At 49.7% G+C, this 24,528-nt stretch overlaps 2 protein-coding genes and 1 non-coding gene across 4 annotated transcripts; all 3 read right to left on the bottom strand.

Annotated features, from left to right (window-relative positions):
• Positions 1–2,598, bottom strand: RBM15B (RNA binding motif protein 15B). The gene is given in 2 exon segments (XM_038770853.1): positions 1–1,072; positions 1,074–2,598. Coding segments are annotated over 2 exon segments (2,436 nt in total). The 5' UTR covers positions 2,514–2,598; the 3' UTR covers positions 1–76.
• Positions 2,599–9,309: 6,711 nt separating this feature from the next.
• On the bottom strand, positions 9,310–14,801 carry MANF (mesencephalic astrocyte derived neurotrophic factor). Of its 2 annotated transcripts, XM_038771407.1 has the most exons (5): positions 14,685–14,774; positions 11,933–12,203; positions 11,097–11,224; positions 10,442–10,583; positions 9,310–9,761 (listed from the first exon to the last, which is right to left on the bottom strand). In XM_038771407.1, the coding sequence occupies exons 2-5, from the start codon at positions 11,979–11,981 to the stop codon at positions 9,577–9,579; spliced, it is 504 nt and encodes a 167-aa protein (XP_038627335.1). In that variant the 5' UTR covers positions 11,982–12,203; positions 14,685–14,774; the 3' UTR covers positions 9,310–9,576. The 2 variants fall into 2 exon arrangements, with proteins under 2 accessions (XP_038627335.1, XP_038627334.1); XM_038771406.1 differs by lacking the exon at positions 11,933–12,203 and having other exon boundaries at positions 14,685–14,801.
• Positions 14,802–21,654: 6,853 nt separating this feature from the next.
• LOC119949733 lies at positions 21,655–21,792 on the bottom strand. Its single transcript, XR_005457273.1, has one exon. It is a non-coding gene; the product is annotated as a small nucleolar RNA SNORA7 (small nucleolar RNA).
• Positions 21,793–24,528: the final 2,736 nt, after the last annotated feature.

A 24,528-nucleotide genomic window follows, 5' to 3' on the forward strand; every position in this document is an offset into this window, starting at 1 on the left:
AGGAGAGAAATCAACGTTTAAAAATAATTGCTTTTGTAACAAGGTGAAGGGGGAATCGTAAAATGCTAGATTTGGGCTAGGCAGTGTCACGGACTATAACTATCACCATGTGTTCTTCTTCTAACTTCCCCAGCGTCCTCAGAGCCGACTGGAGGTACTGGTGGGAGAATTCGCAGGGAGGGAAGGCATAGAGCACGCCCGTACCGTCTCTGCCCTTGGCCCCTCCCACCGGCAGGCTGATCACCCCGGCCGCCTGCTTCTGTTTCAAGTATGACACCAGATTCCTGAGAAGCCGCCGCTGCAGAGCCGGCTCCGCCGGGGAGGCCCCATCGCCTCCCGCCCCTCCTCCGGCAGAAGCCTGGGTGGCCAGGAGCACCACACAGCCGTTGGGACTCCCTCGTCTGATCCGTCGCGTTACCTCATCCAGCTTGGGCTGGTCGAGCCGGAGCCGCTGGGCAATCTTGAGCTGGGCCAGCTCGCCGCCGGAGGACGGGTCTTTGAGGAGGCCGCTGACGACGCCCAGCTCGCCCTCCAGGATGTGCATAGTCGTAGGGAAGCAGCTGTTCTTCAACACCAGGAGCCCGCTCCAGCCCAGGGGCAGCGTCTGGGCAAACTCACAGAGGCTCCCGAGCTTTTTGGTCTCGGCCCGCGGCTCGTCGGGGGGTCTCGGCTCCGCCTCGCCACGTTCGCCGTCTCTCTTCTTCCCCGCCTGGGGAGGCTCCGGGCTCTCCCGGCCGGCCCTCCGCTCGTCAGGGAGGGAGTCGCTCCGCTCCTCGTCCTGCCCGGCCCAGCCGGGAGTGTGATGCTCGCAGCGGAGCCCCTCGGGGCCGCGCTCCGAGGGCGGCCCGCCGGCCTTGGGCCCGGCCCGATCCTCGGGAGGCGAGCGGGCGGCTCGTCCGTGGTCGCCGGAGGGGCTCCGGCGCTTCCGTCTTTCCTCCCGGGGCCTGGCTGGGCCGCGGTCCCCGGCGCCGCCCCACCGGTCCCCGCCGCGGCGCTCCGGGGTCTTGGCGGGGCCGGCCCGGTCTCCCTCCCCGAAGCCCCGCTCTCTGTCCGAGTACAGCAGGTGGGGGGGGCGTCCTGTCCCGCACCCTGAGGTCGGCCTCCGGGCCGCGGTGCCTGACGTATCCGGCGGGGAGCACGTCGTAGCGCAGCGGGAAGAGCGGGGGCTGGTACTGCGGTGGCGGGGGCCGGCTCTCCTCGGCCTTGGCGAAATCCACGCGGAGCCGCCGGTCGGCCCCCCCCAGGGGAAAGCCCCGCATCTGGGCGCAGGCGGCCTGGGCGGCATCCAGACTGTCGTACTGGATGTAGGCGGAGCTGCCCCCCTTTGCGTAGTCGATGGTCCTGATGCTCCCAAAGCGGTCGAACTCCCGGGCCAGGGCGGCCAGCGAGGTGTTGGGCCCCAGCCCGCCCACCCAGAGGCGGGTGGTGGGGTCGGCCTTGCCGTAGCCGATCTTGATGGGGTTGCGGCCGACCACCCGGCCGGACATGGCCACCTTGGCCCGGTGGGCCATGTCCAGGTTCTGAAACTTGAGGAAAGCGTAGGCGCCCCCCTGGCCCCGGGCCGGCCTTTTGATGACCACCTCCTCGATGACGCCGTACTTCTCGAAGGCCCGCCGCAGCTCGGCCTCCGACGCGCCGTGGTCCAGGTTGCCGACGAACAGGTTCCGCGTGGCCCGCTGGTCGTCTTCGGGCATCAGCTCCTCCTCGCCCGGGCCGGAGTGGCCGTAGGGGCGGGCTCGCTCCTCGTACAGCCCGTAGTAGTCCAGGGCCCTCTCCCGGACCAGGCCGGCGGCCGCGGCGTCCAGGGCGAAGGCGGCCGCCGCCACCGCCGCGTGCCGGGCCCGGGGCTGGCGGTACGGGTAGCCGGTCGGCGGGGGCAGGTAGCCCAGGGGATCGGGCGGGGCGGGGGCCGCGCCGCCCCCCCGTAGGTAGACGGGCTCCACCTTGAGCGGCCGGTCGTAGAGCAGCAGCTGGCGGGCCCGGGCGTGGTGGCGGGCGTCCCGGGCATCCTGAGGGTGACGGAAGTTGACGTAGGCCACTCGGCCCAGCTCGGGCGTGTGCGACAGCCGCAGGCTGATCTCCCCGAACCGCTTGAACTGCTGGAAGAGCCGGTCCTCGAGGTGTTCGGCGGGCAGCGCGGGGCTCAGGCTGCTGACCAGCAGCGTCTTGTACTCGGGCGGCGGCGCGGGGAGGAGGGGCGGCGGCGGCAGCGGCAGGAGCGGCGAAACCCTGGGCGGGGAGGCGGCGGCGGCGGTGGCCGCCGACGACGACGAGGAAGACGGCGACGACGCAGACGACGAAGACGACGACGACGACGGGTCCCCGGGCTCGGGCCGGGGCCGTCGGTTGTAGTCCCCGGAGGCGCGGCCCCTGTCGCGGGGCGGGGTCTGGCCGGGCGAGCTCTTGGGCGCGGCCCGCCGGCCGCTCCCACCGCCCCCGGCCTCCGGCTCCCGCGCCCGCTTGGCCGACGAGGACGCCAGCCCGGCCGAGGCCCGCTCGCCCTGCCGCTTCATGGCGGGGGCGGCGGCGGCAGCGCCCCCGGGGCCGCCATCTTAGACAAAAGGGCCGGCCGCGGCGGGGGAGGCCGCCAGGCAGGAGAGCGAGGCCGTGGGGGCCGGGGCCGGCGGCGGGGACGTCATCGGCCGGCGCTGCGCGGCGCGGCGCGGCGCCCGCCCCAAGCCGCCGGAAGCGGGGGCGGGCCCGCCGGCGCCGAGCCCCTGGCCCGTCAAAGGATTGACCGGCCGCCCAGCCTTTGGTGCCATCTCGTGGCGTACCCGGGGAACTGCAACGCCTCAACCCCGGGCTCAACCTTCCCCCGCAAGTCTCTCCTCCCGCCCCCGCTTTTCCATTCATTCAATCGCATTTAGTGAGCGCGAACTGTGTGCTAAGCGCTTGGGAAAGTGTCATAGAGAATAATAAACCTTGCCATTCGTGCTGCCTCCAAATGGCGGCCGATCATTCTAAGCTTTCCATTGGGTAGGGACCTTCTCTATATGTTGCCAACTTGTACATTTCTATCCTATTTATTGGGGAAGCAGCGTGGCTCAATGAAAAGAGCATGGGCTTTGGAGTCACAGGTCATGGGTTCATATCCCGCCTCTGCCACTTGTCAGCTGTGTGACTTTGGGCAAGTCACTTAACTTCTCTGTGCCTCAGTTCCCTCATCTGTAAAATGGGGATTAAGATTGTGAGCCCCATGTGGGACAACCTGATCACCTTGTATCTCCCCCAGCGCTTAGAACAGTGCTTTGCACATAGTAGGCGCTTAACAAATACCATTATTATTATTATTATTATTATTTTATTTTGTTGGTGTGTTTGGTTTTGTTCTCTGTCTCCCCCTTTTAGACTGTGAGCCCACTGTTGGGTAGGGACTGTCTCTATGTGTTGCCAATTTGGACTTCCCAAGCGCTTAGTACAGTGCTCTGCACATAGTAAGCGCTCAATAAATACGATTGATTGATTGATTGATGATTGTACTTCCCAAGCGCTTAGTACCGTGCTCTGCACACAGGAAGCGCTCAATAAATACAATTGAATGAATGAATGAATGAATTCAGTCATTCGACCGCATTTCAGCGCTCACTGTGGGCAGAGCACTGTACTGAGCGCTTGGGGAACTACACTACAACGATAGACGGTGACACTCCCTGCCCGTGCTGTCCCCAAATAGCAGCAGATCATTCGAAACTTTCAATTCATCCAATCGTCTTTATGGAGCGCTTACTGTGTGCAGGGCACTCTAAGCACTTGGGAGAGTACAGTAGAACAAGAAACACACACACTCCCTGCCCACGGCGAGCCTACAGCCTAGATGGGAAGACAGGTATTAATAGAAATAAATGAATTACAGATCTGGACATAAGTGCTGCAGGGCTGGGAGAAGGGATGAATAAAGGGAGCAAGTCCACCTGGCCATCCCCGGCAATTGATCGGTGCCACTCACCAGCCCCTCGACCTCACATCCTCTCTTGCTTCCAAAACACCTACACTGACACCATCAAACAGGGCTAAAATAGAACTTCTCAACTTCCCTCAAAACCCCACACTTTTTAAACTTTCCCACCTTACGCGATACCACCCTTCCCGTTCCAGCAGCTCTTAGTATTCCTGTCGATCCCTTGCTTGCCTTTTACCTCTCATGTTGTCTGTTGCTAAATCCTTCCAAGTTTTCCTCCACAATATTTTCCTGATTCACCCCTTCCTCTCCATCCTTATAGCCGGCACGGATTCCAGCTCTCATCATCTCTTGACCAAACTGCCTTCCTTGCCTCCAACACCTCCCCTCTTCAAGTCTACACTAAACTCTGTGGCCTAGATCATCTTCCTATGGTGACATTCAGCACTCCTCCAAAACCTCCAAAGGCGACCCATGTTCCCCTGTGCCAAGTAGAAACTCCTGGCTTCAAGGCTTTTCCCCAGTTCTCTCCAGCCTACACATCTGATTTCTTTCACAAACTACTCTCCAGATGGCAATTTTTACTCCAAAGTTAATTTTCTCATTGTCCTTCGATCTCAATTCTCCTGTATCCAATCTCTACCTTTTCCACCTTTCCTCCTGCCTGGATTTCCCTCTTCTTCCATATCCACAGCTCTACCCATCTTTGAAAGCTCTTTTGAAACATTCTCCTAGAAGCTTTCCCCAATTATTCTCCACCCTGCCTGGTCATGGCATCCCAACCACCACTCAGCATTTTCTAGGAGTGCCATTTGTGTGTTCATTCACTCACTTATTCATCATTCCCTACCCTTGCTAATTCTTTGTTCTTTCTCATGCCTCCACTACTTGTAAATAACTTGTCTGCCTGGCTCCCCCCTCTTTCAGAAGCTCCTGAGGGCAGGGACCATGTCTTCTACTTATATTGTGGTCAGTACTATGCAAGTTCAAAAAAATACCATCCATTACCTAGATTGTGAGCCCCATGTGGGACAGGGACTGTGTCCGACCTGATTTAAAGTGGATCTTCCCCAGCACTTAGAACAGTGCTTGCCACATATTAAGCACTTAATACAATAAATACAAATACGATAAATTGACTGGGTGTCTTTCCTCAAGGTAGAATTTCCAGGCCCGGCACCTGCAGAGTTGTTTCTCCCCTCACCCTAACTATCCCTATTAGTGGTATTACCTTCCTGCCCCAACCATATCCTGGAGTCCTCTTTTCCACCTCAACAAGAGAAACAGCATGGCCTCAGGGAGAGTCAGAGGACCTGGGTTCTAATCCTGGCTCTGCCACTTGCCTGCTGTGAGATCTTGGGTAAGTCAGTTAACTTTTGTGTCTCAGTTCACTCATAGTAAGCACTAAAGACTACATTAACAACTTCTTGAAGGTAGCTGGATCTGTTGGAAATCCTCCTCCTAGGCTGCCCCACTTCTACCCAGCCCAAGCAGAGCCCTGATTCGAGAAGCAGCGTGGTTAGTGGCAAGAGCACGGGCTTGGGAGTCAGAGGTCGTGGGTTCTAAGCCCGACTCTGCCACTTATCAGCTGTGTGATTTTGGGCAAGTCAACTTTTCTGTGCCTCAGTTACCTCATCTGTGAAATGGGAATTAAGATTGTGAGCCCCACGTGGGACAACCTGATTACCTTTTATCTATCCCAGCACTTAGAACAGTGCTTGGCATGTAGTAAGCGCTTAACAGATACCATCATTATTATTATTATTTGTGGTTGCAAGTTCAATAAATACCACTGACTGCTTTAGACTGTGAGCCTAACGTGGGGAAAGGGACTATGTCTAACGTGATTAATTTGTAATGCTTGTCACATAGTAAGCTCTTAAATAAATATGGTAAATGCAAATGACATCCCAAGTTCAATCTGGATGGCACCCAAAGTGGGGTCAGGCTGTAAGCTCAATGTGGGCAGGGAATGTCTGATCATTGTATGGTACTCTTCCAAGCGCTTAGTACAGTGCTCTGCACACAGTAAGCACTCAATAAATACGATAACGAATGAATGCTGCATATGTAGTTTTATGCCGGCACAGTTGCCCTCATGAACTGCTAGTGGTAATTCAAGCAGCCCAGGGAAAAACACATATAGGATTTAGAAATGGACCTCACGGGTACTGTAGGTTTTTTTTTTTTTTTTTTTTTGGTGGTGTCAGGGTGTTTAAATGGTATTAAAGTGCCACATCCCAGGCACTCTAATAAGCTCTGGGGTATACAAGATAATCGCGTTGGACAAGGTCTCTGTCCCACATGGGGCTCACATTTTACAGATGAAGTAACAGGCATGGAGAAGTTAAGTGACTTTCCCAAGGTCACACAGAGACAAGTGGCGGAGCCAGCATTAGAACTCAGGTCCTCTGATTCCCAGGCCTTTATCCACTAGGCCATGCTGCTTCTCATGCAGTGGCTGTGCAGGGTGCCCACACCTAGACCGATAAAGGGCAAGGCCCATGGAGTACTAGAGGGTCTTCAAACCTACCCCAAACCTGACCCAATCCATGTCTCTCACTTTGCTTGGCTCTACCCAATGGCCACTCAAATACTATTTAATGAGGAAGACTTGAGAGACTGGGGTGGGGGTGGGATGACGGCCAAGTTCTGGTCGGGGACAGCTTAAGTACTGAGCCAAGAATCGAGGAGCCCTAGGGTTCAGTGCTTACTTGTCGGGGGGCAGGGGAAGAAGAGAAAAATGACCCAGAAAGAGTCAGGGGAGGGTTGTGTATTTGTTATATGCATACTACGTGCCAAATGTTGTATTAAGCACTGGAGTAATAATAATGATAATTGTGGTATTTGTTAAGCACTTACTATGTGCCAAGCACCGTTCTAAGCACTAGGGTAGATACAGGGTAATCAGGTTGTCCCACATGGGGCTCACACTTTTAATCCCCATTTTACAGGGAGAACTGAGGCCCAGAGAAGTTAAGCGATTTGCCCAAGGTCACACAGCAGACAAGTGGCGGAGGCGGGATTAGAAGCCCGGACCTCTGACTCCCAAGCCCACTCTCCCTCCTCTGAGCCATGCTGCTTTTTAAGATAATCAGGTCCCACGTGGGGCTCAGTTTAAGTAGGAGAGGAAAATGAGGCACAGAGAAGTGAAGTGATTTGCCCAAGTCACACGGCAGAGAAGCGGCGGAGCGGAGATAGGAACCCAGGTCCTCTCTTTCCACGAGGCCACGCTGCTTCTTACTAGAACTAGAATCGATCCCCACCTTAAAGCCTTGGCCCTTGAGGTGTCAGAACAGTCAAGGCCGTTGTTCCTGATGAGACTCCAACCTAACAGAGAGTAACCTCTAATGTACATGGTAAGCCTAAGGGATGCCTCAGAGAGGCTCAATCGGAAAGGGGTTGACTTAGTAAAATCAACACCTTAAACACTTGATATTCACCCCACTCTCAATCCCACATAACTTATGAACATATCCTTATACTCTGCCATTTTCCCTTTTCTGTAATTTACTTTAATGTCTTTCCCCAACTAGACTAAGCTCCTTGTAGGCAAGGATTGTGTCTGCCAACTTTATTGTAGTGTACTCTCCCAAGCACTTAGTATAGTGCTCCACACACAGTAAGCACTCAAATAGCACAGTGTCTGGCACATAGTAAGTGCTTAACAAAAGCCATTAAAAAAATACTGTCGACTGAACACTTTCAACAGGTTCACCACTGCAAAAGCCGAGACGTGGACACTTCTACAGGCATAAAGATGACGACAACTTCATCCCCAACCCGTATCTGTGGCCACCAGCTACAGACAAGTAAAACAACCATTATTAACCTCTGTCCTTTTGCGCGGTTTCGCATTTCCTCCTGCCTCTGGGACACCTCTACATGGCTGTCTTGCTGGCACCTCAAGCCCTGAGAAGGGGCTCAATAAATGCTATTGATTGATTAACAGGATTCTGTCAGAAAAGGTCCTTGGAAGCAGAGTGCTGGGCTGTTGTGGAACAGTTGGCGGTAACTTCAAAACTGAGCTCATCATTCCTCCCGAATCTTCTCCTCCTCATCAGGCGAAACAGCATGGCTTAGTGGAAAGAGTCTGGGAGTCAGAGGACCTGCGTTCTAATCCCAGCTCCGCCACTTGTCTGCTGTGTGACCTTGGACAAGTCACTTCTCTGGGCCTCAGTTACTTCATCTGTAAAATGGAGATTAAGCCTGGGAGCCCGGTGAGGCACATGAACTATGTCCAACCTGATTAACTTGTATCTACCCCAGCGCTTAGTAAAGTGCCTGGCACACGGTAAGCGCTTAACAGATACCAGAAAAAGTAAATACCATTGATTGATTGCACATTTGCGTACTCCTCGAAAACCTCCAATTGTTAGCTACTCCTTCCTACATCTAGCAGAAGCTCCTGACCTTTGGTTTTAAAGGCAATCAGCTCTCTCCCTCCCTCCTACCTATCCATTCTTTTATTCCACTAAACTCCAGCTCATACATTTCTTTCCTCTCAAAATAATCTAGCCAGTGGGCCGCCTCCTTGTTTCTCTGGTTGCCAGTCTCTTGTTCACTCCTGCCTGGAAATCCATTCCCCTTTACGCTTGACAGACCACTGCTCTCTCAAAAGTGCTGAGATCACAAATCTTCCAAGAGGCCTTTCCCAATTAATCTCTCATCTCCCAAATGTCACTTGTGTCCTTTGGCAAAAAAGGACTTAAGTACTAGCAACCCCTCACTGTAACACTTATGTACAACTCATCTATCAATGGTATTTATTGCACAGTACTGTACTAAGCGCTTGGGAGAGAATTCGCAAAGTCACTGCCCACAGTGGGATGGCAGTCTAGCGGGGGAGACAGACATTACTGTAAAATAATTTAGAATTTAAAGATTTGTACCTAGGTGGATCTGTCTCTGCTGCAAGACTGTAAGATCCTTGAGGTCAGGGATCGTGTCATCTAACTATTCCACTCTCCCAGGCGCTTGCTTGCACAATGCTCAGCCCAGAGTAGATGCTCAGTAAATGCTACTGATTAACATGATTCTGTCAGAAATGGTCCTTTGGACCAGAGCCCCAGCCAGCCGACCTGCACGGCTGTAGAACCGTTTGCAAAGAATACCTGGATGTTTTCACACAAGCTTTTTCGAAGTTATCAAGGGTCAGTTTTGTTGCAACAGCAAACCGATCTCAACCCCACATGTGCTGATATTTTTGTCCTACCTATGAGTCAAACCATGCATGACGTGAGCACAAATGGGGGTGGGGGTGGGGGGGGATGGAGAAACTAAAGTTCGGAGAAAAATCTTTGAAAAGCCACATGCTCTCCCAATGGGGAGAGATGGCGGGGAGGGGGAGTGAAATCTAGCAAAGGGAGGTCCTGGGAAAGCCATTCCTCACCCCTCAAAAGACTAGAGAATAGATTTTTTTTTTACTTTAATAAAAAACCCCATACATACGGTGAAGTCCTAAAGTAAGCCAACAGCAAAAGGAGAGGGAAAAAAAACACAGGACAGAGATGCAATGGAGCTGTAGAACCAGCATTTTGTGAAAAGCTCCAGTTTCACAACTGACACCATTGGGAGTCCTCTTGAAAATAAATTACCAAAAAAAAAGGCCGTTTAAAGAAACAAAACAAAGAGATTAAATGTAGCTTCTCTGTGGTGCCAAGGCAGAGGCGTGCAAACTAAAGATCAGTCCGGGAGGTGGCTGCCTTTGGTGCGTATTTTGGCATCAGTTCATTGATTTTGCGGATGTAGTCAGATTTTTCTGCACACCCTTTGCAGTTTTCACCCCAGTCATCCAGGATCTTCTTCAATTCTTTGACTCTGAGTTTCTTAAGGTCCACTGTGCTCAAGTCAATCTGCTTATCTGGAGAAGTAGTGGGAAAGATGAGTAACTAAGAGAAGGAATATCTGGCAGTCTGCCTCTGTTGCTCAGGGGATGGGGGAAGAACGAAGGAAGAGGTTCGCATCTCCTTCATGAATGGCTCACTCTACTGGGGCCAAAAGTTATAAACCTCTACAAATTCTAAGAGCCCAAGGGAAGAATGTATTGATGTTAATGACCCTTTCTAAATCTTGTAGAAAACAGATGATGCTAAAAGGCTTCCTCAGCCAGAACACTTTGGGGAGAGCCAGACACTTCAGATGATTAAACAAACATCCCCCTAGGAATTAAAACTATCCTTCCGCTTTTGCTGTTTAAACTCTGGGTGGAATGAGTTAATAAAATTACTGTGAAGAATAACAGGGGTACTTATTAAGCGCTTACTGTGCGCCAAGCACTGCGCGCAAATAGAAGATAGCAGAGTGAGAATTTTGCCCATTTCTCTTTCAAGCCTCCACCACTACGAACGCACATAAACAAATGGAAAGAAAGCAGAAGAGCTGCTACTGTTCCAACCATGAGCCTCATGGATGCAGGGCGGAATTTAAAAAATGTGGAAAGCTAAACCTGTTTAGCCCATTAGCATAATCTTTGACCCCTGCCCCCCCAACCACCTTCTAAAGCATTTCTAAGAATCCAAGAAATTCGTCACTGCAACTTACCATATTTTAGCTCACAGATCTGACTGTCTTTCTTTTTCAGTTTCTCACAGATCTTCTCCACAGGGATGTGATGACTCAGAGGCTTGGATACTTCATTGATAATTTTAGTGGCTGCATCATTAGTGGCTCCAATATAATAGCACTAGAGGTTCAGAAAGAAAAAAAGATAGCTAAAATTAAGTGGTCAACTTTCTTTTGGCACCATGAGCACCATCTGGAGACCGACAGTGCCAAAGGGATACACTCTGTCCAAGAGCAAAGGCAGTCTGGCCAAACTCCTTAAACCGGGGTGAATGGAATTGCTCTCTCAGATAGCATGAATTACCGAAGAAACTAAAGCCACAAACACTTCCATTCTAGGCCCTTAACAGCTTCATTCAGCCAACTGGGGCACACTGCCTTCTGGAGATTCTTCTCGGCTATGGTAGATTTCAGTTCTGTGCCAGCTAAACAAGAATGCCTTCCTTTTCTTCCTCTCTTCGTTTGGGCTCATTTGGTCATACGAGATTTTCTTTACAAATAAAAGAGGTCCGCTAGCAGACTTCCGAGCCCCGGTGGCAAGAGAGACTGCCCTCCCCACCCCCCACCATAGGCAAAGCCATCTCCCAGCTAGAGACAAAACACCAGCAGGGATTGGTGAAGCCAAACAACTCACCAGACGGTTTTCTTTCCCTCTCGCATCATTACAGGCCTTTGTAAGCTCTTTCTCAATGCTGGCTGGTGAGAACGTGACATCTCGGTCCTTAAGGTCCTGATAAAATCTTCCAAGGAAAGAAATGCATACTGTCGGAGAAACGGAGAAGGGTTACAACTGCATTAACTTGCCAAATACTATTTATTATGGTATTTGTGAAGCAATTACTAATGTGTCAAACACTGTTCTAAAGCCTGGGGTGGAGACAAGATAATCAGGTCAGACACAGTCCCTGTCCCACATGGGGCTCAAAGTCTAGCTAGGAGGTAATATACTTGAACATACTCTAAACCACCAGCTTACTTCTTCAATCAATCGATGGTATTTATCGAGCGCTTACTGTGTGCAAGAGCACTGTACTAAGCGCTTGGGAGAGGTCAATATAGTTGGTGGGTCCATTCCCCATCCACAAGGAGTCTAGAGGGGGAGAAGGGAGGCATTTGAGTGAACCTTAAATACGCCTAATCCACTCCCTTTGCCTGAATGGGCTTTTCCCCATGAAGCAAAGAGCAGGTGTACAGGTACATTCCAAATGCGTCCTATCCAGTCGGACTTTGCAGATAGGTGGCATCTGTTCTACCCGGGTGAGTGTTTGAGATCACGGTCAAGAAGGGGAGGAATGAAACTCTGCTTCATGCACATTCCCCTCAAGCCCTTCCCTTGCCCCAAAAGGCCCCTGTTTTCTTCACCTGCTCTCCTGAGTCCAATTCCCCCACTCTCTGGCAAGTCTGAGGGGCAGCAGGCTGTACTAGATGATTCCATACAGGTCAAAGGAGTAATAATGCACCTGGGCTTACCTGCACACTCCTGAGGCTCCCTGGAAATGACTCCACCTGGGCTTTGCATTTGAATGCCACAAAACCAAGAGTGAGCCACCCCAGCACACGGGAGCTACAGCATGAGCTGCTACACCAGCTTCAGAGCTGCCCTCCCCTCTCCCGTGCCCAGCGTCCGCTGGGGATGGGGCACCAGGAGAATGATGATTTGTCTTTCTCAATTCTCTTCCATTTCAACCCCCACTCCAAATCCTCAGCTGCACAGATCACTGCAGCATCCACTCAGTTTGCGCTAGAAAAGGAAAGAAAGAAGTAACCCACACCTATTTTTTTTTTTGGCCTGGTTATTCTGACGGGCTGTCTCTTTATGGTCTCGAATGGACTCTCTGCCTCTGGTTGGGGAGATCTGGCCCAAGGAGTCTCGAAAGCACACTGTTCTTACCCGCGATGAAACTGTGGCCTGCTGCTTAAGCCCATAACGTTTCAAGGCTACTGAAAGAACACACACTGGCCTATCTATCCTTCCCTGTATTTAGACCCAACTGGACTGTGACCAAAAATTTGCTCATCAACCATCACATTTCAACATTAACCATATAACTAAAGGATTAACGGAAACTAAGTGCGAAGTAATGAAGGATTCTAATGGCGGCGGTAGCAGCAGCGCGAGCTGTCCACCGGTCCCCTTACAGCCGACCTCTGGGGCCCAACCGGGAGAAAGACCACCCCCTGCTCCTGCCCGGGAAGGACTTAGATGGTGGCAGCATGCCACCTTCTCAACTTCTAGAACGTGACTTTTGGTCTGGGCTGGGTGGAGACTGAACTCCTGCCTTCCTTTTGTGCTTCTGGTCCTCCTGGCCCATCTCCCCTTAAGGGTCTTTTTCAGTTTCTCACAGATCTTCTCCACAGGAATGTGATGATTCAGAGGCTTCGATACTTCATTAATAATTTTAGTGGCTGCATCCCCTCCTTATTCTTAGACAGGGAGTTCTTGGGGGCCAGGGACCATGTCTTTACCTCATCCATGTATTTTTTCTTTTCCAAGCGCTTTGTACGTAGTAGGTGCTTAATAAATATTACTACTACTACAACACAACCAAGTTGCCAAACACCTACTAGGATAAACTTCATTAAACAAGCTGCCAGAGGCCATTTCTAGTCTTTAACAGGCCCTGCCCCATTGGGACTCACTTATTTACCGAGTGGCACTCGACGCCTGTTACTGTTCAAGATCCATCTGATCAATGTTGAATTTACGGGAAAAGCAGAGGCAGTTTGTAAGTAGCCAATCCCTACAGTGAGAACTTGGAAGTTTCTCATTTCAGAGATGGGGTGCCAACCACCCAAAAGTCTTTACGATACTAAGGCCGGTTCTTCGAGGGGCACCCGACATCAAGATGACCAAAAGCAAGTTTGTGACAGCCACTGATCAGTCAATGGTATTCATCGAGTCCTTACAGTGTGCAGAACGCACTGTACGAAGCCCCTGGGAGAGTAGAATACAACAGTTAGTAGACCCTATCCCTTCAAGGAGTTCCAGTCTAACTGGGGAGACAGACATTAAAATAAGTTACAGGTAAGGGAAACAACCCTGCCTGTCCTCAAGGAACTCAGAGAGTATCGATAGCAATGGTACCTAGTGAGCACCTGACTAGGTAAGTGAATTAAATCAATTCCACAGTTCTGTCCAAAAGGATGAGAGTTGTCCTCCTACTTGTGTCCTACACGCTCTGTCCACCTTTGCTGGCTCTTGGCCATCCAGGAAGCACACTGCTCAGTCACCAATGGTTAAGAGGAGAAAGATATGACCTACAGCTAATAGGACAAGCCCTTGAGTTTCTAGGCGTAGTGATGGTTTGTGCCATCCCCCTCTCTGTAACTGAATTTTCACGTCTGTCTCCCCCGACAGCCTGAATTTCCTTGTGGGCAGGGATCGGGTCAGCTCCCAACCCTATTCTAAGCGCTCAATAAATACCATTGATGGATTGATTGTGCCAGGCTGGTGGCTAAAACCCTACGGTTATGCCTGAAGGAGAGCAATTGCATCACAACCCTCTAGATTCCCCATTTCGCTGGTAACACGGACACGACTTAATTGTATTTCTTTGTAATTAACTGTAGTCGCAATTAATTGTAATTGCAGGGCACAGGTTGGCCACTCTGTCTGTATAGGCTGTTGCTATGGTGGGGAAAGGGAGCGTGGGGGGCAGCGGAGGAAAGGAAGAGAGTTCGGGGGAGCAGGCCCACAGCAACGATGATCGCACTGAGTTCTCCACTCGGATGATCGTTGCTCTGTCCCGAAGGGGCATCTCGGGGTACCTCAAACAGACTGCAACTCGGGGAAGACGGTCTCCCGAACAGGAGAAAATGGGGTCTTCAACAGGGCCAGTCTCAAAAAATGCGCAGCGAATGCCCTCTCTCCCGCATTTTCCACGGGAACGATGGTCCTAATCGGCTGGTCAACCCTCGGCTCGGGGAGAGTTCCAGCTCGCTTACCTCTCGCCGCCTTATTTCTCCCTCCGACTGCACGCGCCCCCCCCCGTCGCCCTCACGGCAACCGCCCGCTGATCCCTCCTCCCGCGGGATCGTCGTCCTTCTCACCATCTCCTGTTCCTCTCCCGACGCTCCCGCCGTCGCCTCAGTTCTCGAGCAGTTTACGACCCCCACCCCGGGTAGAGGCAGGCCGTTGGGGGCGGGCGAGCGAAAAAGGAACGGAGCCCCCATCCCCCAACAAGCACCCTCGAAGGAGCTCGGGGTCCGTCCCCCCACTTACCTTCACAGTCGCCCGGCCGCAAGGCCCGCGTCCCGCCGGGCAACACGGCCACGGCCAGCGCCACCGCCAGCCCACCGACCACCCACATCGTCCGCCTCGCCTCGCCGCTGCTCCGACTAAACGGCTCCGGCCTGCGCCGCCCTCGCCTACCACTTAGCCCGGGGAGCGCTGCGCCACCCCATTGGCGGGCCCCGCCCACGTCCCGCTCTGTCATTGGTCCGGGCCGCTCCACGCTCCCCTAGCCCATTGGCCGGCGCTGCCGGCGGCTCGCAGCCCGGGACAGTTGGCGGCCGCCGATTGAAGGAGGGCCGTGGAGGGGAGGTGGGCGGGCCACCGCCAGCCCAGAAACGGGACGCGACGCGGCCATATTTGATGTGGGCGGCCGCCCGGACACGCTTCCAGCCTCGCCGAGAAAATGCCCGACCGCGCATGTCGCCCAGAAAGCGCTAATTTACCCACGATTTGGAACATCACCGATGTTATTTCACGTTAAATTGCAACACAGCCGTCCATCTTATGCTTTTTGGCACCCCTCCCCCGAGCGCTCAGTACAGTGCTGCGCACACAGTTAAACACTCAACAAATACTATTTATTTTATTTTGTTAGTATGTTTGGTTTTGTCCTCTGTCTCCCCCTTTTAGACTGTGAGCCCAATGTTGGGTAGGGACTGTATATGTTACCAATTTGTACTTCCCAAGCGCTTAGTACAGTGCTCTGCACATAGTAAGCGCTCAATAAATATGATTGATTGATTGAAATACTACTGAATGAATAGAAGCAAATCGGGTTGGACCCAATCCCCATCCCACACGGGGCTCACAGTCTTAATGCCCATTTTGCATAGGAGGGGACTGAGGCCCAGAGAAGTGAAGCGACTTGCCCGAGGTCACAGCAGAGTGGACATTAGAACCCAGGTCCTCCCGACTCCCGGGCCCGTGATCCACCTGCTAGGCCAAGACGCTTCTCGTGATAAAGCTCTTGGGAGAGAATAATGCATACTGGCTCAGTGGAAAGAGCACGGGCTTGGGTGTCAGAGGTCATGGGTTCAAATCCCAGCTCCGCCACTTGTCAGCTGAGTGACTTTGGGCAAGCCACTTAACTTCTCTGGGCCTCAGCTCCCTCATCTGTAAAATGGGGATTAAGACTGTGAGCCCCACCGTGGGACAACCTGATCACCTTGTAACCTTCCCAGTGCTTTGAACAGTGCTTTGCACATAGTAAGCGCTTAATAAATGCCATCACTATTATTATTATGTGGGACAACCTGATTACCTTGTATCCCCCCCAGTGCTTAGAACAGTGCTTGGCACATAGTAAGCACTTAACAAATGCCATCATCACCATCATTATTATTACTACTAATACAACAGAGTTGGTAGACACATTACCTGCCCACAGTGAGCTTAGTTTTAACAAAGCACATCTCCTCCAAGTGGCCTTTCCCGACTAAGCCCTCGCTTCCTCTTCTCCCACTCCCTTCTGTGTCACCCTTGCACTTGGATTTGTACCCTTTATTTACCCCACTCTCAGCCCCACAGCACTTAGATACATTTCTGTAATTTATTTATGTCTGTTAATGTCCGTCTCCCCCTTTAGGCTGTAAGCTCTTTGTGGGCTGTGAAAATGTCTACCAACTCTGCTATATTGTACTTTCCCAAGCACTCAGTACAGAGTTCCGCATGCAGAAAGTGCTCGATAAATATGACCGATCAGTGGATTATCAGAGCCCTAGGTTGGAATTCTAACTGATCGCCAGTCGAAATAGCCTGTAATGGTTTCATCTCGTCGAGTCTGCCTTAGCAGGGCCGTTTATGATCTAATTTCCAGAAGTTACATTAGAAGCTCAGGGCTGGAATTCAGCTTTAGAGCTGGAAGTGCTTTAAAGGACTGGGGGTGGGGTGGGATGAAACAGTAACAGCAGCTATTTACCCTTCGCCAGCCTTGGAGCCCCTTCACTTCAGAGGAACATGTCCTTTTGGTCTCTATTCTAATTGCTGGATCTAAGTCTTGCAAACAGAAGCAGCATGGCCTAGTGGATAGGGCATGGGCCTGGGAGTCAGAAGGACTTGGGTTCTAATCCCAGGCTCTGCCGCTTGTCAGCTGTGTGACCTTAGGCAAGTCACTTCTCTGGGTCTCAGTTCCCTCATCTGTAAAATGGGGATTAAGACTGTGAGCCCAAGTGGGACAGGGACTGTGTCCAACTGCTTAGCTTGCACCTACTCCAGTTCTTAGTACAGTGCCTGGCACATAGTAAGCACTTAACAAATACCATTTAAAAAAATAGTAGTGAGGTCTAGTGGAAGAGCACAGGCCTGGGAGTCAGAACCTGGTTTCTAATCCTGGCACTGCACTGCACTGTCTGCTGTGTGACCTTGGGCGAGTCACTTAACTTCTCTGTGCTTCAGTTCCTTCATCTGCAAAATGTGGGATTCAATACGTGTTCTCCCTCCTACATAGACATTGAGCCCCATGTGGCATCTGACAGTCTACTATCTACCCCAGTGCTCAGTTACAGTGCGTGGCATATAGTAAGTGTTTAACAAATTCTTCTTCATCAATGTTGAACTGGTACTAAGAATTTTCCAGCCTATATCATTTTTTTTGACCAGCTTTTGTAGGAGGCACAGAAACAGCCAAGTAAGAGATTTCTATTAAAAACTGCTATTTATCCTAGGTGAATGGGTTAGGGCTTGATGCAGATAGGTTTAAATAACTGTTCTTTGGGTGGGTCTGTCTCCCAGTTTAGATTGTAAGCTACCTGTGGGCAGGGATCGTGTTTACCAACTTTACTCTCCTAAGCACCTAGTGCAGTGCTCTGTGCACAGTAAGTGCTCAATAAATACCTGATTAGCTTGTCTACCTCAGCGCTTGGTACAGTGCTCTGCACATAGAAAGCGCTCAATAGCATGCATTAATGAGTAACATTTAAAAAATACGATTGATATGCTTTTCCCCATATTTAACATGCCACTTAAAAATTAATGTTTCCGCTCCATCGGTTCTCCTAGAAAAACTCACACTACAGTACCTGATCTTGACTGATGCCCCGCATAAGGGCATGACTGGTTTTTTCCACATTACATCGCATTCCTGCCTGATGCCATAACAGCACTTTGTCCAAAATGCACCATAAACACAAAGGTTCTGGGAAAACTGGGCATACTGTCAGTTCCCCAGAACTAGGCCTTTCCCATTTAGAGTCCACCTCTGGAATGCAACCCAAAATGCTGTATCTAGCTCCCTTTGGTAACCCAAACTGCCCCCTTTGAGACGGACCCCTTTCCTCCAATTTCCAAGGGGCCAATTTCCAGCAGCATCCCTATATCATTGCCAGGGCATCCTGGGATCGCCTTCAAAGGGGCAAGATTATTATTATTACTCATTTTGTGCGGATTCATTTTGGTTACTATCGATTGAGAGCCCACATCTTTCTGTTTCACTGCATTTCATTTCTCTGCAGAGAAAGTGTGCATTGGTAGTGTGGTACTTGACTGCCATCTTGTGGAATTTTTCAGGAACATTTCAGTTGCATTTTGCAGTTCTAAGGCAGTGGTGTAAACGCTACACTTAGGCAAATATCCTTTTTTTTAAAAAAAAAAAAACATTTTTTAAGTGCTACGTGCCAGGCATCGTACCAAGCGCGGGGGTAGATACAAGCTAATTAGGTTGGACACAGTCCACGTCCCACATGGGGCTCACACTTAATTCCCATTTTAACAGTTAAAAATTGTTAACCCCTCCCACCCACCTTCTAAGGCCTATTAGGAAATCTGAAACAGAGGAGGGAGAAACCAAATTCTGTTTCCCCAACTTTGGCTTCTTGCGTCACCCCGGGCCTATGAAGGCATTCTTTTCTGGGACGACAGAGAGTTTGGATAAGATGAGGAAATCTAAGAGAAGAACCAGAAGTCCCTTCCCCATTTGACAGGGTTCAGATCAAGTCGCCGGAGAGAGAAGCTGGGGAAAGAGGAAAAAGGGGAAAGGGAAAGAGGTAAGAAAGGGAAAGAGGGGACAATGGGAAGCAGGGAGAGGGGAAGTGGGACAGGCAATGAAAAGTCCATTAGAATGTAAGATTCTTGAGGGAAGGGGGTATGCACTTGGCCCAGTGCTTTTACTCGGTAGGTACTCAATAAATACCATTGATTGATTGATTTTAAAAAAGAGAACAATAATAATTATGGTATTTGCTAAGCTCTTACCAAGTAAGCACTGCCAAGCACTGTACTAAGCATTGGGGTAGAAACAAGATAAATCAGGTCAGACACAGCCCCTGTCCCTCACAGAGCTCACAGTAAGTAGGAGGGAGAACAGGTATTAAAGGGACCCAGAGGGAGACAGAAGATCACCAGGATGGGGAAAGAGAAGGAACCATTGAATAGAGTAAGAAAAGGGTGAGTAGGGGAAATGAGGTGAGGCACCAGAAGTATTCCAAAGGGACAAAGAAAGAGGCCAAAGAGGTAATGAATAAGGGCACAGGTAAATGGACTGAGAAAGAGACATATACAGGTGTCCCACCAGCAACAACTTAGAGGCCAGACACTTGTTCTTTGCTTCATCCTCTGGCCTTGTGGCTTCCAGCCTGGAGGCTCTGTGAGAGATGGCAAACCTTTCCCCATCAGCAACACCTCAGGAGGACAGATGGCCCCCCTCCCCGTCCCCAGTTGCCTTCACAACTTTTAGAACTCTGGGAAGCTGCAGTCTCTGGGGGCCTGGGGCTTCACCATGCTTCCACCCTCACTGGGCTTCTGCTCACCACATCCCCATCTCTCCTGCTGCTGCCCCCAACTACCTACTTCCAGGAACGCGCCCCGGCGGCAGATTCCTAACTGACCCATGCCTACTCCTCACACCACCCTTCTCCCATCCTCTACCCCTCATCCCCGTCTGGAAACAGCCCGTGGATCTGTAGAGTTTTCTTGGTAAAAACTAAAGAAGTGGTTTACCATTGCCTTCATCCGTGCAGTAAACTTGAGTCTCCGCCTTCGACTCTCTCTCATGCCGCTGCTGCCCAGCACAGATGAGTTTTGACTTGTAGCAGATTGCCTGCCACTTGCTAGCCATGACCAAGCTAGGAGCGGAATAGGTAGGCCTCTGCTTGACTCTCCCACCCGAAGCCGAGACTGGGAGAGTACTGGAAACTCTCCAGGTGTGATCCTAAGATGGTCCAACCCCTTATAGCTCCACCCCAAAGTTTGCCTCCTTTGAATCTGCCAGGCCACAGTTCTGCCCATCTTAAAAACCCTTCTCAAATTCTACCTCCTCTGAGAGGTTTTTCCTGATTCATTTTTCTTCTCCCCCAGTTATTTTCCTCCCCACTATCACCTCAGTACTTCTGTGCTACCTCCACGTTTACGCACTCAAAGCCAGCCGTAGCCCTTTGGTACATATAGGCTATATTGCAAGCTCTAATACTGAAGCACTTATTTATCCACATGTCCATCTTTCCGTTGTCGTCTTCCTAGCTGTCATATACTTTGCCTCCCCTACTAGATTGTAAGCTCCTTGATGGCAGAGATCATGTCTTCTAACTCAATTGTACTTTTCCAAGCACCAGCAGATGCTCAATAGATACTATTGCTTGATTGATAGACAGACCGGCAGAGGTCTGGAGCGAACTGAGCGAGAGGGAAAGGACAGCAGCAGAGAGGATATTTTAAGTAAGGCTAGGAGAGGAAAGGACTAGGGAAAGGGAGAGGGAACGAGGAAAAGTATATTATTCATTCATTCAATTGTATTTATTGAGCGCTTACTGTGTGCAGAGCACTGTACTAAGCGCTTGGGAAGTACAAGTTGGCAACATATAGAGATGGTCCCTACCCAACAATGGACTCACAGTCTAGAAGGGGGAGACAGAGAACAAAACATATTAACAAAATAAAATAAATAGAATAAATATGTACAAATAAAATAGAGTAATAAATACATACAAACACATAAATATACACAGGTACTGTGGGGAAGGGACGGAAGTAAGGTGGGGGGGGATGGGGAGGGGGAAGAGGGGGAGAGGAAGGAGGGGGTCAGTCTGGGAAGGCCTCCTGGAGGTGAGCTCTCAGTAGGGCCTTGAAGGGAGGAAGAGAGCTAGCTTGGTGGATGTGCGGAGGGAGGGCATTCCAGGCCAGGGGGCATTCCAGGTGAGAATGAGGCACGGTTAGGAGATTAGCAGCAGAGGAGCGGAGGGTGCAGGGCTGGGCTCGAGAAGGAGAGAAGGGAGGTGAGGTAGGAGGGGGCGAGGTGATGGAGGCTATGCCATTTCTGCTAGTAAGTCATAACATTAAAAAGATGCTTGTAGTTGATATATGGGACATGCTATGACACGAGCTCTGCATTCTCCTGGAAAAAAATATGATGGATGCCAGACCTAACTTTGAAAACCAAATCAGGGAACCGCCACCAGTCTGACCAAGATGAAAAGTTGTTTTTTGGGTTTTTTTTGGTATTAAGTGCTTTCTATGTGCCTAGCACTGTACTTGTCGTGGCTCTTGCTGTCGAGTTGTTTCCGATCCAAAGCGACTCCATGGACACAAAGCAGCGTGGCTTAGTGGATAGAGTATGGGCCTGAGAGTCAGAAGGTCATGGGTTCTAATCCTGGCTCTGTCACATCTGCTGTGACCTTGGGCAAGTCATTTAACTTCTCTGCGCCTCAGATCTCATCTGTAAAATCGAGATGAAGAATGTGAGCCCTATGTGGGACAGAGACTGTGTCCAATCTGACTACCTTGTATCTACTTCAGTGCTTAGAACAGTGTTTGGCACATAGTAAGCACATAACAAGTACCATATTATTATTATTATTATCTCTCCCAGAACACCCCACCTCCATCTGCAATCGTTCTGGTAGTGTATCCATAGAGTTTTCTTGGTAAAAATATGGAAGTGGTTTACCATTGCCTCCTTCCACGCAGTAAACTTGAATCTCCGCCCTCGACTCTTTTCCATGCTGCTGCTGCCCAGCAGAGGTGAGCTTTGACTTGTAGCAGATTGCCTTCCACTCGCTAGCCACTGGCCAAGCTAGGAGCGGAATGGGTACGCCTCTGCTTGACTCTTCCTCCCTTGGCCAAGACTGGTAGAGTACTGGAAACTCTCCAGGTGTGATCCTGAGAGGGGAGGGGAGTACTGGGGTAGATATAAGCTAATTAGGTTGGGCAAAGATCATGTTCCACATGGGACTCCACAGTCTTAATCCCCATTTTACATATGAGGTAACAGGCACAGATAAGTTACGTGACTTGCCCAATGTCACGAAGCAGACAAATGGCAGGGCCGGGATTAGAACCCAGGTCCTTCTGACCCCTAGGCCCAGGCTCTATCCACTAGGCCACACTGCTTCGAGCGGTCAGGCCTTTTGCCCTTCTCACAGCTAGGCAGATGCTGGCTGTCTTCGGAGTGCTTTATGAGCAGGTTCACCTTCATAACCAATTAAATGGAGTCCGAGATTTTGTGACGAGAAGCTTAAAGAGTTCCACAATCTACACAGCTGGACCTCAATGAATATTTCTTCACTCAATAGGTCAATAACAGGTTTAAATCTTTAATTTCACAACACAACAGTTGACTGAATGGGGAGGAGAAAGGAAAAAAACCCGAAACCTACAGCAGATATTTACATTTAAACTTCACATCACTTATTTTTTTAACCAGAACATGCTATCACAATATATATATATATATGTATGTATATATATATAGACACACACATATATACATACATATATATATATATATAAACAAAATAGCTTATAAGACATGGTACAAATTCTTTTTTTTGTCTTTTAATTTTGCTTTCCAGAGAGTTCAGATAACTTCTTTTCTTTAAACATGAATACACAAAAGATGTTCTCATTTTCAATAAGCACAGAATGCGAGAGATTAAAAACACATTTACAGGGCAGATTACCAGTCAGACGCCACAATCTATACATTTTTTGCTCAAATTCCTGTACAAATACACAGCAGTCAAATGAGATATTTACAAAGAAGCCTGTTAGAAGGAAACCAAAAGATCACACACGCTTTCCAAAGGATTCTCATATCTGCTGCCTTCTGAGTTTGGTTACTTTTCTGATAGGAAGGATTTATGGGATGTGCCCTTTCCATCCAATTGGGGAAATAAAGGGAGAATGGAAATAGCCATCAACTTCCCTTTGCACAGGGTGTGACCAAAGCAATGCATCTTTTCCCCACAAATGAATGGAAAAGATGGAGGAATCGGTGGAATTCCTAATGATTGCCTCCCTTTGCTGTCTGCTCTAATTCCTTTCCTTCCCATCCATCCAAGGCTGTCCCTTCTATAGGGTGATTGGGAGTGATTGCCCTGGGCTCTGTAATTGGGGGGGGGGGGGGGGCGGGGGGGGCGGCTGTACCTTCTCACTTGATGACAAAACTGCTCAGTCCTAAAGAAATCAGCTGGCATGGGACCGAACAAATTCCCGGAATCAATGGCTTGTAGGATGGGGGTGGAGAAGAGTAGTTTAAGGGGTAGACTGGTAAACAATTCCATTCCGAGTCTCCACTCTCCCCATGAACCCAGAAGCAACAGCTCCCCACCAGCTGACGTATCCAGGCCCCAGGCCTCATGACGTCTTCCTAGAGATGTCGCCGTTTCCAACGGATGGGGATGTGAAGTACCAACATTAATAGGTATCAAATCTCCTTCAGCTCCCACTGATTTCCTCATGCCCAGGGATCGAAACCAAAAAGAGCAATTCTGAATTCTACCCAAGCTCTCAGAATCACCAAGACTCTTGCGATCACCACCTGCTCAATGGATCCCAACCCCATAGTGAAACCAAAGCTTCAGAGAATTACAGTACAGGATTTACATGCTTTTGGCCAAATCTCCTCTATTGGGAAGTAAGACTGACTTCTCCACTACCAGATTTTAACCTCTCTCATCTCCACCCCATTCTGTGTTCTTAAGCATTCTGTCAAGCTAATTGGTCCAAAACTTGAAAAAGTTATTTAGAAACCTTCAAAAAGTCCAACTTAAACTAGATTTCTCCCCCAGCTCATCTCTTTTTTTTTCAGGGAGACTGACTTCTCTACTATAAGTTTCTAACTTCTCTCCTGTCTCCACCCCATTCAGTGTCTTTAGCATTCTGACAAGCTAATTTTTCCAAAACTTGAAAAGTTATTTAAAAACCTTCAAAAATCCCAAGAAACTATATTTCTCCCCAACTCATCTTTTTTGCTTAGTGAGGCTGTGTTCTCCAGGATAAATTTCTAGCTATTCTCCCGTCTCCACCCCACTCAGTGGTCTTAAGCATTCTGTCAAGCTAACTTTTCCAAAACTTGAAATATTACTTAGAGACCTTCAAAAAGGTCCAAACTAGATTTTCCCCCTAGTTCATCTCTCTTTTTTAGAAAGACTGACTTCTCCACAAGTTTCTAATTTCTCTCGTCTCCACTCCCTCAGTGCTCTTAAGTATTCTATCAAGCAAATTTTTCCAGAACTTGAAAGTTATTTAGAAACCTTCAAAAAATTCAAGTTAAATTAGATTTCTCAAGCTTACCACCACCAGTTTCTAACTTCCCTCTTGTCTGCACCTCACCCAGTGTTCTTAGGATTCCACCAAGCTAATTTTTCTAAATCTTGAAAAGTTTAGAAACATTCAAAAAGCCCAAATTAAACAAAATTTTAACCCAAAGTCATTTTTTTTGGCAAGACAGACTTCACCATCACAGGTTTCTAACTTCTCCCTTATTTCCACCCCATCCAGTGTTCTTAAGGATTGTCAAGCTAATTTTTCCAAAACTTGAAAAGCTATTTAGAAACCTTCAAAGAGCTCAAATTAAATCTCACGAAGACAATTTTTTTCTGCAAGACAGATTTCACTACCAGCT

This window comes from Tachyglossus aculeatus, chromosome X2 (assembly GCF_015852505.1).
Source record: "Tachyglossus aculeatus isolate mTacAcu1 chromosome X2, mTacAcu1.pri, whole genome shotgun sequence".
NCBI classification, from domain to species: Eukaryota; Metazoa; Chordata; class Mammalia; order Monotremata; family Tachyglossidae; genus Tachyglossus; species Tachyglossus aculeatus.